Source organism: Xenopus tropicalis, chromosome 9 (genome assembly GCF_000004195.4).
Source record: "Xenopus tropicalis strain Nigerian chromosome 9, UCB_Xtro_10.0, whole genome shotgun sequence".
NCBI classification, from domain to species: Eukaryota; Metazoa; Chordata; class Amphibia; order Anura; family Pipidae; genus Xenopus; species Xenopus tropicalis.
In genome coordinates, this window is record NC_030685.2 from 18286847 (window position 1) to 18300049 (window position 13203).

The 13203-nt window shown below is 46.1% G+C and overlaps 1 protein-coding gene across 3 annotated transcripts in view; it reads left to right on the forward strand.

Annotated features, from left to right (window-relative positions):
* Positions 1-13203, forward strand: part of cacna1h (calcium channel, voltage-dependent, T type, alpha 1H subunit) — a 312629-nt gene that overhangs the window by 282323 nt on the left and 17103 nt on the right. For 2 of the 3 annotated variants that reach the window (XM_031892923.1, XM_031892925.1), the window contains exons 24-29: positions 416-505; positions 1781-1994; positions 7213-7364; positions 8444-8553; positions 12084-12217; positions 12529-12599. In XM_031892923.1, coding sequence (XP_031748783.1) covers positions 416-505; positions 1781-1994; positions 7213-7364; positions 8444-8553; positions 12084-12217; positions 12529-12599 — 771 coding nt within the window. The remainder of the gene's footprint in view (positions 1-415; positions 506-1780; positions 1995-7212; positions 7365-8443; positions 8554-12083; positions 12218-12528; positions 12600-13203) is intronic. The other variant, XM_031892924.1, reaches the window with a different exon arrangement.

Below are 13203 nucleotides of genomic sequence, written 5' to 3' on the forward strand. Positions count from 1 at the left end.
TTGGGCCCCATAGAACTAAACCAGCAGGGCCCTTCCCTCGGCAAGTGAAAATGAGGTCTAATGGGAAAAAAGCCCCTTGCACACCGCCACATCGCTGATCTACCCCAGCCTCGCCATCATTATGCCAAAATACCCACCCATGATCCACTAAAACCTTACACACCCAAGTGCACACCCACCCCCAATCTGGGGTCTCTATGTACCCCCTAATACCAGCCCTGTGGGAACCACTTCATATTTAGCTTTACTTGTCCTTTAAATCATCACATTTGCCCAGTTTGATATATAGCGGAGCATCTTTTTACTGCTTTTGCCTCCAGCTTAGAATTTCGTTCTGATTATTGTGATTTATAGTGTTAGTCTTGGGGCACAAGACCCCAATGTGACCGTGACCATGTTCCTGTCTCTCCCCAAGGCGCTGATGTCGCTCTTTGTCCTCTCCTCCAAAGATGGCTGGGTGAATATCATGTACGATGGCCTGGATGCCGTTGCCACAGATGTTCAGGTAAGAAATGACAGTAGCAACGATCAAGGCTTCCTGTTTAACCCATTCCTTCCTGCTGCTGTATAACGGCACGTGTACGGCCGATGTGTGAGTCACGGGCCGGGCTCGATTCAGATCTCCCAGGGTGGCAATCTCTATTGTGAGTCATTCACATCTATTTGTTGGTTGCGGTTGGACAAACACGTGTGTGTATCTGTGTGACGCCTCTTCAGAGATGAAGAACAATGGAGTGTCGGGGGCTTTGTGCTTTATCACTGCAGAGTTAATACGTTTCCCCTTATTAATGGTACCACCAGCCTGATTTATTCTCCCACATCTATTTGTCTTGTGCTGCTCCAACCGGCAACTCAAGCAGCAGAACTCAGCGGAGGTGATCTGGAAAGGACACAGTGTTAAGGGGATAATACATTATATGGGTACATAGAGACTGTGTTCCATTTATTCTCCTGCACTAGAAATAAAGGGCAACGGCATCAGTATAGGGGGATTAGACACCAAGGCTGCCAAGGGGCATGGTGCCTCGTCCCACAATCCTCCCTCCCAACTTCACCCACAGCCCTTAACTACAACCTGCACAGAGCACGTTCCCCTGAATCCTGTGTATAATACAGACTACTAATCCGTGTCAATAGTATTGATTATTGACTATTACGGCTCCTTTTATTGTTATACATACAAAATTTTGACCCTGCTCTCTCTCCTTCTTTAACCCTTTCTGTGCCAGTGGTTGTCCCTTTGCAGGGCAAAGAATTGATGGTTTTGGCACTATGGTCTTTGTTAGTGGGCACCATAAATCCTTCATTCCGTGGCACTAAAAACAAATAATAGGGCACCTTTTCTGGAACAAAAATACTGGCCTCCCTATATTTTTATCTTTTTTCTCTATTAATAGCATTAAGTATTATTTTTACCTGCCAGGCCGGTAAAATACCAGTCAGGTGGTGACCCTAGACACCTCCTATTTAATAGTACTTATATATAGACCTGTTTTCTTTAATGATCTGAGGGTCTTAGATACATAGGGAATGTTCATAGGGGCATAGTTTTTTTGCTGGGCATCACAGTGCTCTGTGGGAAATGGGCGGGTCCTGTTCAGTACATAAATAGGAATGTATTGTGGCCCCAGTACATGTGGCTAAAACACTGCCACCTTTTTATTATGTAGGAGTCCTGAAAAAGTCTGAGACTCCAGCAAAATGTAAAATGGAGTGAGGTTTGCAGTGGATTGTGGGTAATTAACATTAAATTACTTTTCCCCTTTTCTTGCCGCCGCAGCCAGTCAAAAACCACAACCCATGGATGCTCCTGTACTTCATCTCCTTCCTCCTCATCGTCAGCTTCTTCGTGCTCAACATGTTCGTAGGGGTGGTGGTAGAGAACTTCCACAAGTGCCGGCAACACCAGGAGGCGGAAGAGGCCCGGCGCCGGGAGGAGAAACGCCTCCGCCGCCTGGAGAAAAAGCGCAGGAGTAAGGCGTTGTATATGTCTGGTCGGTAGAATGTTTTTAAAGGAATCTTTCTGAAGCCCTGCCTGCTGCCAAGATAGAAACCATCTCCAGTAGCACCGGCATAGACTCCATTGGATACGAATTTTGAGATGGAAAATGGGGCGCAGCGGTAGAGTTGCTTACCGAGGGCCAAAAATATAGAAATGGACGGCTCTTTCTATTGGTCCATCCCTATAAAATGGCTTAATAGCATGCAGTGTGCCACCTTGTTCCTAAATTCTCCTCTGTAATTCAATATATATTATATATTGTATATAACCATACACATGCACTTAATTCATTACTCCCGCTAAATGTACCCATGGGTTATGGGTAATGTCATTGCCCCTGCATTCAGGTTATCGCTATTTGTGGCTGAATGCAGAACGATAACCAAATTATAGCATTTTAGCACCCACCACCCACATCATTCGTGGCCTTTGCTGATCCATACCCTTCTCCGCTGCCTTTCCCTCTCAAACATCATGTAGTGCTGGTAGTATTTAGACGTCGGCGCATGTCTTTGCACGCAAGGTTGCATGAGGAATGGAGGCTGAGGAGGTAGAGAGCATAAAGGCTAATAACTTGACCTATAATTATATATATAGCTATACAGGAGGTGGAAATTGGGGTGAGAGCTCTGGGCCCTGCAGTAATGTATTAATAGCAGGTATGATTGGGCAATATGGCAGCAGTAGGTCTAGATGGAAACTATAGGGCAAGATGCAAAAGTAAAGCTGGCTATACATGGGCCCCTGCAGGCTGCATATTGGCACATCCAACCACCTACCTGACCAGTATCCGCCTAAAACTTGACCAGGTATGTAGGTTAGTAAGTAAGGTCTGCATAGGGCCACAATATAATTCTATCACTGGCCTTGGGGAACAAGCAATGGGATCACCTTGATTTGGTCAAGTGTGTGTGTATGTGTATGGGGTGGGTCAGAATGGCCAAGCTGTTACTGTGTATGCCCAGTTTAACCCTCTATCAGCGTTGCCTAACCTGCACCCATTTTATTGTTGAAAGCTGAAGGGTGTTTAGGTCCTACTTTATTAGGGATTATTATTATTATTAACATTTATTTATAAAGCGCCAACATATCCCGCAGCGCTGTACAATAAGTGGGTTTCATACATTGGACATACAGAGTAACATATAAAGCAACCAATAACCGATACAAGAAGTGAAGAGAGCCCTGCCCAAAAGAGCTTACAATCTACAAGGAGAAAGGGTTGAGACACAAGGTGTGGGATGCACCAAATCCAGGAATCCGTGCCTCTGGCTGAATCGAATCCGAATCCTTAAACCCATTTGACTTTTTGTCAAATAAATTGAAATTGTTTTACCGCGTGCAGTTCTATTTTAACCCTTCCTATTCTGGTGAGTCTTTTGCAAAGGATTTGGGGTTTGGCCAAATCCTAAAATTGTGGATTTGGGGCATCCCTATACTTTATATATTTTAACCTGGGTCCCCATGATAACTAAGCATAGCATCCCATTATGGCAGAGGTTTGAACAGCTTTATACTAATAGTACAATGTGTAATTAATAGTTTTTTTCCCAGTGTCCCATTGGTCTAACCCTGCCTTAGGGATCAGTTTTGTGTCCCTTTGTTTTTTTTCTGCACTTGGTAAATGTCCCCTATAGTCTTCAGTTTATTTCTAGTATAATTAATCAGGGAATATATATATATATATGTTTATACGGTATTAGCTGAAGGAAGGAGCTGGGGGAGAGCCCATAGTCCAGACACAAGGCTGCTGACTGGGTGATTGTATCTCGGCTCACAAGGGGCTTCAGCTCATTAAAGAGAAGAAGTTGGAGATTTAATGGGTTGGGACTTCTGCAGTCCCAAAAAAAAAATAGCAGCCCGGGGGCATCTTAAACAGAAGCAATCTTCGAGTTTATTTCATGCTGTGCGCCAGGATGCAGCAAGAGGTGATTATATGCCAAATACTGAGCTCCTATGGTAAAAAGACTGGAGTTAAAGGTACCTGTCCAAATCCCCCCCAGCACAAGCCCTGCCCCCTTACCTTTGCATCTCTTGGGGACCCCCTCTGCCATGGGGCCCCTGACTTGAGTAACCCCTGCACCCTACAGATGCCAGCCATAGGCACCTCACACAGACAAGGAGTAAAGTTTAGTAAGGAATGGGTGTTTTCAGCTGGGGTGTAGCTACAGAAGTCCCTGCAAATGCAGAGGGGCCTGGGAGGTATAGGGGGGGCCCTAAAATGGTTTTGCTGTCGTGCCCCATAAGTTCTGCCACTGGCTGTCAGATTCACTTTAGATGGTGTTATTACCCCCAGCCCTGATACGGAAGGACTTTCGTATTTCTCGGCATGGCAGAGAGTTAATGCAGCCTGACACAAGCATTGGACTTGAGAAATAAGCAACACCAGTGATCCTGTCGCACAGCATCAACCTGTAGATTTTCCACCAGCTGGGAAATTCTTATTAACCTGTGAGTTTTCAGGCTTGGCTTTCCCCAAATAGAAGGTGGGATAGTAAGTATAGTAGGGAGAGATGGTGCCTATAGTAGCAGTGGGGGGATAATAGCCTCTGGGAAGGGACTGGGGCTGTGGGATAGCAGGTATAGTAGGGAGAGATGGTGCCTATAGTAGCAGTGGGGGGATAATAGCCTCTGGGAAGGGACTGGGGCTGTGGGATAGCAGGTATAGTAGGGAGAGATGGTGCCTATAGTAGCAGTGGGGGGATAATAGCCTCTGGGAAGGGACTGGGGCTGTGGGATAGCAGGTATAGTAGGGAGAATGGTGCCTATAGTAGCAGTGGGGGGATAATAGCCTCTGGGAAGGGACTGGGGCTGTGGGATAGCAGGTATAGTAGGGAGAGATGGTGCCTATAGTAGCAGTGGGGGGATAATAGCCTCTGGGAAGGGACTGGGGCTGTGGGATAGCAGGTATAGCAGGGAGAGATGGTGCCTATAGTAGCAGTGGGGGGATAATAGCCTCTGGGAAGGGACTGGGGCTGTGGGATAACAGGTATAGTAGGGAGAGATGGTGCCTATAGTAGCAGTGGGATAATAGCCTCTGGGAAGGGACTGGGGCTGTGGGATAGCAGGTATAGTAGGGAGAGATGGTGCCTATAGTAGCAGTGGGATAATAGCCTCTGGGAAGGGACTGGGGCTGTGGGATAGCAGGTATAGTAGGGAGAGATGGTGCCTATAGTAGCAGTGGGGGGATAATAGCCTCTGGGAAGGGACTGGGGCTGTGGGATAGCAGGTATAGTAGGGAGAGATGGTGCCTATAGTAGCAGTGGGGGGATAATAGCCTCTGGGAAGGGACTGGGGCTGTGGGATAGCAGGTATAGTAGGGAGAGATGGTGCCTATAGTAGCAGTGGGGGGATAATAGCCTCTGGGAAGGGACTGTGGCTGTGGGATAGCAGGTATAGTAGGGAGAGTTTGTGCCTATAGTAGCAGTGGGGGGATAATAGCCTCTGGGAAGGGACTGTGGGATAGCAGGTATAGTAGGGAGAGATGGTGCCTATAGTAGCAGTGGGGGGATAATAGCCTCTGGGAAGGGACTGGGGCTGTGGGATAGCAGGTATAGTAGGGAGAGATGGTGCCTATAGTAGCAGTGGGGGGATAATAGCCTCTGGGAAGGGACTGGGGCTGTGGGATAGCAGGTATAGTAGGGAGAGATGGTGCCTATAGTAGCAGTGGGGGGATAATAGCCTCTGGGAAGGGACTGGGGCTGTGGGATAGCAGGTATAGTAGGGAGAGATGGTGCCTATAGTAGCAGTGGGATAATAGCCTCTGGGAAGGGACTGGGGCGGGGGGATAGCAGGTATAGTAGGGAGAGATGGTGCCTATAGTAGCAGTGGGGGGATAATAGCCTCTGGGAAGGGACAGTGGCATTAGGGTTACAATGAATAGTAGGGTGAGGATGTGGAGCACTGCCAAGTTGATGTTTTTTTGGGTTTTTTTGCACTGGCCAATTGGCTCCAATATATTGGGTATAACTGGATGGAATTAAATGGGGTATAATATGAAACTATAGTCACTAACAATATTTAAAATGGATGAGCTCTAACTGTTTATGCAGGGGGTTTGCTCTGAGTGTTCCAGTTTCGTCCCACCTCCCAAACATACAGGCAAGCTGATTGGCTCCTAAAAGAACTTACCCTAGTGTGTGTGAATGTGATAGGGGCCTTAGCTGGTAAGCTCCAGTGGGTCAGGGACAGCAGAACATGTTGTGTAATATAAAGGTAATAAGAAAATATTTGGCTGCTGTCTATAGAGCGTGCTGGCTGTGCTATGCTTTGCATGGGCCGCTTACTAGCCTGCATGAGTGTATAATATAGCAGGATGGCCATCTGACCTTGGTATCCAATCACAAGCCAGGCAATTACGCCAATTACTGGGAGCCTGGCCCAGTCGGTGGTCTTTATGTTTCATAACATGGAGTCTGTTTGGTATGGAAACTGGTTCCCATTGGGGTGCCTTTGGCAAGGGCCTGCCGCGTGCTTTGCCCAGATCAGATGCCCATTCTGCCCATGTCTGCTTACCTGTTGCTTTTATGATTAACTAATTATTTCCAGCCTCGCTATAGAGACACAGAATGACCACTGCAGTTTTGGGGCTGAAACATATTTTTCTAGTAGTGATAGTAGCCTAAAGCTTTTTAGGCAGCTCAGAGAGAATCGGCATAAGACGAACCAAAATGTACCATTAAGGAATTAAGGGCGTCCGTGGTAGGCACAATTCATCCGGCACCAGAGATCCACTGAGCCACAAGTTACGTGTACTGAAAGCCGGCGCTGTATTCTGTATTGGTGCTTGGCATGGGATACTTAAGGGTGATTTAATAACAGTTGCCCCAGAGATTTGCCCCAGTTTTAGTAACCATTTTTAAGTAGCATTTACTTACTGGTCTCCTTGGTTGCTATTGGTTACTAGACCTGGGGCAGTGTTGTCTCTGTCAAGCACCCCAAAGGGTCAGGGCACTAGTACCTACAAGAGGAGAGAGGTCAGGCCCTTTCAGGGATCGCTTGGCTTCAGCAGAACAATTTTGTTGCCAAGTGAGCTGACGATCTGTAGAACCTTGGTGCCTTCTATATAAAGATGTGAATCCTGAAAAGGCTGTAGTCTGTATATGTTTAATTGTCTGTGTTTGGTCTGTGTGGTGCATGGTGGAACAGCGTTGTGCCGTATCCCTGGTGGGTAACATCTCCTTTCTTGCGACTCTCACAATTTCCCGCAGAGGCCCAGCGGAGACCGTATTACGCAGAGTACTCGCCGGCGCGCCTCTACATCCACACCATGTGTACCAGCCACTACCTGGATCTCTTTATCACCTGCATTATTTGTATCAACGTCATCACCATGTCCATGGAACACTACAACCAACCCAAGGTAGGAGAGCAATCCCCCTTAACCTCTAGTGGGGGGTGGGGACAACAGGTGCCACCTAGCAACTGCCCACCAGCAAGACCCAGAACTAGGGGTAGGCAGAAGGAGCACGTGCCTAGGGCGCAATGGTGCATACCCCTAGTCTTTGCCCTTTAGCTCCACTCAAGATCCCCATGATGTCCACTCCCTACTGCCTGTTCATCTCTCCACCCACCCCAATCATGCCCAGGTGGGGGCAGGTGGAGCAAGTCAGCTTGGCCCAGCACTGGTTACATACCCTCAGTATGGGTTTATTATTTATACAGTAATTTGAGCTCTGTAAGTGTTGGACTACAGCTTCTAGAATCTCCAGGCAATGTAGTTCAATGGCTGTAGGCACATTGACACCTTCTTGCCAACCCTCTTCCCCCTTGCCATACTATACACATTGTGCCACAGTTAGTCCTTTCCCCTGACACCATCTTACCTCACCATAGACACTATACAATATTTACATTCTAGCCACTTCCCCGACACTATCTAGTATTATTTTGCCCCCTATTTGCAGTTATAAGGCAGTAGAAATGTAACCATTCATCCACTGGGCACGTCCCCAGCCCAAGGCTGGCCGGATTATTTCATAACACTCGATGCACTGACGAACGATGTAAATTGCTTGTTGGCTCCGGCCGCTGGCAGCACTGTGCCATTTCGGGTATTTCGCACTCAGCCGCCCATTTTGCAGCTTCTCGAGTTAAATTCCTGCCGTTCTATTCAGTCAGATGACATAATAGTGGCGGCTCCTCGTCCCCATCTGCTTCCCTTAATTGGCTGTTTTTAAAGGTTTTGGCTGCACAAGAAAAAAAAACAAGAAGGGAACAGAACAGTGGTATTTTTTTAAATGGGCAATTTCAGGCCTGTGGTTCCTGGGGCGTATTCTCCACCACCGCTCGTATCTGCAACCTCCTATTATTAATTGTGACTTAATTGTGACTTTGCAGCCTAAACTTGCGCAACGCCAGTGTGCACTTTGTGTGCCATCAGGGTATGGAAGGGCTTATTGGCCATCAGGGCATTAATGCTGGGCACTTCTTCTCTTGCAGTCCCTGGATGAAGCTTTAAAATACTGCAATTACGTGTTCACCATCGTCTTCGTGTTCGAGGCCCTGTTCAAGCTTGTGGCATTTGGGTTCCGGAGGTTTTTTAAAGACAGGTAAGGTGCCCATGATGAGCCACATAGAGATATTGTTGTACCGGTCTCCCCATTATGTTTCCAAGAATACCTTGGGCAGCATTGGGGTGTGCACCATAAATCTCACTGCAGGTATATTAAAGTTCACCTTTAAGCTTGTAGTATGTTATAGAATGGCCCATTCTAAGCACTTTTCAGTTGGTCTTCATTATTTATAGCCAACATTGTGGCTTCTGACTACAACACAAGTAGGAGGTTGGTGTGGTTATGAAGAAACACACATTTGCAACCTCTGCTGATTGGATCACAACCAGTGGCCACAACCTGTACTAATTGGACAGGCTTTTGCCAGTGTATTAATCAGCTGACTTCTCGCAGCCAGGGCCGTATTATCCTTTAGGCACACTGGGCATACACTCTGGGCCTACTTCATGCTATTGCTTAGACGTAGTGGGGAGGAGAAATCCCTTGGACATGGCACATAGTGGTTACAAATTTCTACAGCCGAAAGCGTTGCCGTCAGTTGACACAGTTACGCTCACAAAATAATTCAGCAATCCTTTATTTCCCCTGCTCCCGTGGCAGTGCCATGTCTGAGGCACAAGCCATTCCCGACTGCTGTAGAAAACACCCAGAATGTTATTTTTGTCATGCCCAGGCCTTAGTATTCTTTGCCTTTAAACAAAAAATGTTAGGTTTAGGTTTCCTCTAGCTGAGATGTTACATTTAGAAGGTTATTAGCCTCTTGTAATGCCACGGCCTAATGCCATCTGTGCTGAATCTGAATGCCGCCATCCAACACCTGTTTTATGTGCCAAGTAACCCTGAATGACAGCACAAGGGCCCTGTAATCCTTACTAATTATCAGGTACTGTAGTTACTGGTAAGAATAGAAATGGGCAGATTATTCAACTTCACTGGTCCATTTATTTCTGCTCACAATGTATCAATTATGGGCAAGTTTTAGCGTCCCTGCAGGTGAGCATGTGGGGTTTGGCATCCATTCGTGCGCTTGGCACATTGTAGTTGCATTAGTTAAAGAGCCTTCATGTCTGTAGCTGCCACATCAATGCTACCCAGCTTTGTCCGAGCAGCGGCCACATTGGGGGCTATGTAATAATGCACTAAGTTTTCCCAGGAGCAGTAACTCATACAAACAGATTATTGGTTGTTATGGGTTACTGCCCCTGGGCCTTTTATTACATATGGGGGATTGTATTTAATATTGTCTGTTGGTAAAGGGGCCATACAATTCATAGAATGCCTTTAGCCAGGGGGTAAGCCTAAGCCAAGGGGATGTTGTGAGTGTGGGTAACCCAGAAGTTACCAACACTTTATATTCAGATAAATGCAGTTTATAGATGGAGCTGTACCCATTATTCTGGTGGAGCAGCAGGGAATAGAGTTTTCTGTGAAAAAAATACCTGCCTATTTATAATGTTGAGATCAAGCATCATTTTTACCGGCCAGACCACTAAGTTACTGGCCAGGTGTCAACCCTAAATGGGGGGCTTGTTTAGGTGCACCAGGGCATAATAGTGCAGGACCGATCCTTTATGGGGGCATGAACAGATATCTTATAAAAATCACTTCTAGAAGATTGCCATTGGGCCTAATAGTTATACAGATGTCAGTATCTTGCATACCCTTGGGTCTGTGTTAGGGGGGTTGCCTCTTATTTTGGCCTTCGGGTCAAGGGAGGGCCATGACATCATTTTGGGGGCGGGCTGTGATGTAAGGGGTGGGGAAATGGGCGGACCAGGTGGAGAAAGGATGAATGTGACTGTTAAAGGGCGGGGAAATGGGCAGACTGGGCAGGGTAGAGGTGGGCCTGTGATTTTAAGCTGATTAGGAGAAGGTGAGGAAAGGGGGGGATTTATAGGGTATTACAAATTTACTGGTAACTACATTGCCGGTATATTTGTAATATTAGTGCCGGCCATAACTGGTAGTTTTCTGTCTAGGCGGTTAAATACCAGCCAGGTGGCAACCATAGTCTATTCTGTTCTCTGTTCCCTCCTTATTTTATTTGTTGCAGGACAACACCTTGGAACCCCTTGAGAAGTTTTGTTGGGACTTGGTTGGTTGCTGTGAGTTGTAGTATAACAACTTGGGGTGTGCTGGGAGTAATGGTATAGGGATAAATGTGTTGTTAAACTACAGCCCCCATGCAACCTTTGGCTTTCACTGGAAGACTGGGAGTTTGAATGCAGTGACAGCTCCAGATATTATAGATATCATTTTAATTAGAAGCTCAAAGCCTTCTCATTGGGGGGGGGGCAGCAAGGCTTTTTAAGCCACCATTTAGTGAATCTGCTCCATATGTGCAGCTTTGTTTGCAGTGTGGGTAGAGGGGCAGCAATGAGGGCAGAATCTGTACACAGTTGTGCCAGTTAGATTACATGAAGCTGGCCAAGTGCCAACCACCGCTAGGCCTGCCAAGTTTAGCCAGGGTTACACAGCTGGTAGGGATATTATGGAGGCGCTGCCCTTCAGGTGCCGTTGGGGTTTCATATCTACTTCCCCCAGGGTCCCTGCTCATTCTGCTGCGTGCGTCCTAATTAGACTTCCTCCCAGCGCAGGCGAGAGAGACTGTAATGCTAATATACATCAGCGTCCAATAATCTGACAGTGGGGAGGGATTGGGGTTACTTTGCGCACTAGGGGCAGTTATCCAACTGTTTACTTGCTAGGGTTCTTTAGACTTTTACAGTCCTGGCAAATATAAAAAGACTAGCTTTGGCCCGCTCATCACAATTCTGTTTTTTAACTATTAAAGGGGAACTTTGCCCAGTTTTTTTTGCATAATGCCTATTTGCCCATTATACGCTCAGTAAAGATGTTCATTGGTTGTAGAGTTTTTTGGTAAGTGTCATTGCTATTGATGATTTTCTCAAAATATACAACCAGGCTTTAAAGGTGAACTAAAGTCAAATTTTAGTAGTGGCTCCCCCCTAATGCAGCAAAAGCTATGTAACAATCTTGAATAGTTGCCCTTTGACGAGTCTTCTACTCTCTGGTGGGGACCAACCATGATCAGTGAACGCTGCCATAGAGGATAGGAAGACAAGGGGTCTGTCATGGCAGCCATAAATGCTACATTTTCAACATTGGTACAGGCAGCAGGGCTATCCTGGGGTTGTTTCTTTGCTGGGGGGGACAGTGGCTAGTACAGGGGACTTCTGCTGCCATACACATCCAATACGCAGGCTGAATGGATGGCAGGGGTCCAAGTAGTGACATATGGTATGGCCACCTTTCTGCTTTTCCATTCATTTAACCAGAGGCCAATTGCTAATCATGGAAAGCAAAATTGAGTTTTAATATCCTTATATTTTAATATAAGGATATTAGATTCTTGCTACATGGATACCCAGGTCTGCAATGAGTCTCTAAATGGTCTGCTAATTAGCCAGGCAGGATGTGAAATAATTACGTGTCTGGTTTATAGAGCAGAGCTGGTAACCCTGCCGTCACTTATTAGATTCAGTCTGGCTGTAGCTATGCACAAAGGTACAGGTATTTTCACTTGTGTTCCTGTTCCCCCGCAGGTGGAACCAACTGGACTTGGCCATTGTTTTGCTCTCCATCATGGGAATCACGTTAGAGGAGATTGAGATTAACGCCTCCCTTCCCATCAATCCAACTATTATACGCATCATGAGGGTGCTGAGGATTGCTCGAGGTAAGCCAGTGTAATTCTCATCGCATCTATAGGAAATGAAAGGGCCACTGTTCACTCAAACGTTCCTGCTAGGGGAATGCCTATGTTAGTACTGTCTTAGGTATTTCTTTGTATAGATCTAAGAAAACCTAGGGACTTTTACATTCTATGAAGAGTGTCTTTAGGTCCCAGTTGGGTTGGCCATGCCCCAATGGCTTTGACTCATTTACAGCCAAAAGGTTGGACCCTGTTTTTTTTATTCCTCCTGCACTAACTAGACTTGAACAATTAAAACTAAATTCTGATTGCTTGATCTTGTTTTTCCTTTGCAGTGTTAAAGCTCCTGAAAATGGCCACCGGGATGCGAGCTTTGCTGGATACTGTTGTGCAAGCGTTACCTCAGGTAATATGAAGAATTCCTTGTAGATCTGGCATTAAGGTAGCATCTTAAACAAAGCAATATTCAACATATGTACTCAGTACTAACTAACTGTTATTTGCCAATTAATGTCTGTGGATATTCTTTTGACATTCCCTGGCTTGGCGTCTAGACGAACACAAGGGTTCCGCAATGGAACCAGTAGAGCCCAGAACACTGTATTTGTGATTCCACTTCAGAGGGGTTCCACAAGGGCTGTGGACCTGAGAACAAAATATCTATTCACAATCATGATTATACAAAGGCCAACGTTTGTATAATCATGATCGTGAATAGATATTTTGTCAATGGTCAATGGTACATTTTCTACTGGAGTTGGGTTCTTAGTGGGGTGCCTCAGGCTTCTGGGCCCAGTTTTATTTAATTTGTTTATTAATGACTTAGGGGAGGGTATTGTAGGTAATGTATCAGTGTTCGCAGATGACACAAAACTAGAAAAATGAATTCCATTCAGGATTTGGCATCCTTGCTGCAGGATTTGGCAATGTACAGGGGTACTGATATTAGTTGATCCCTGGACTGGTCCAATTACAATCTTGGAGACAGGAAGGTATTTTTTCCCCCACAG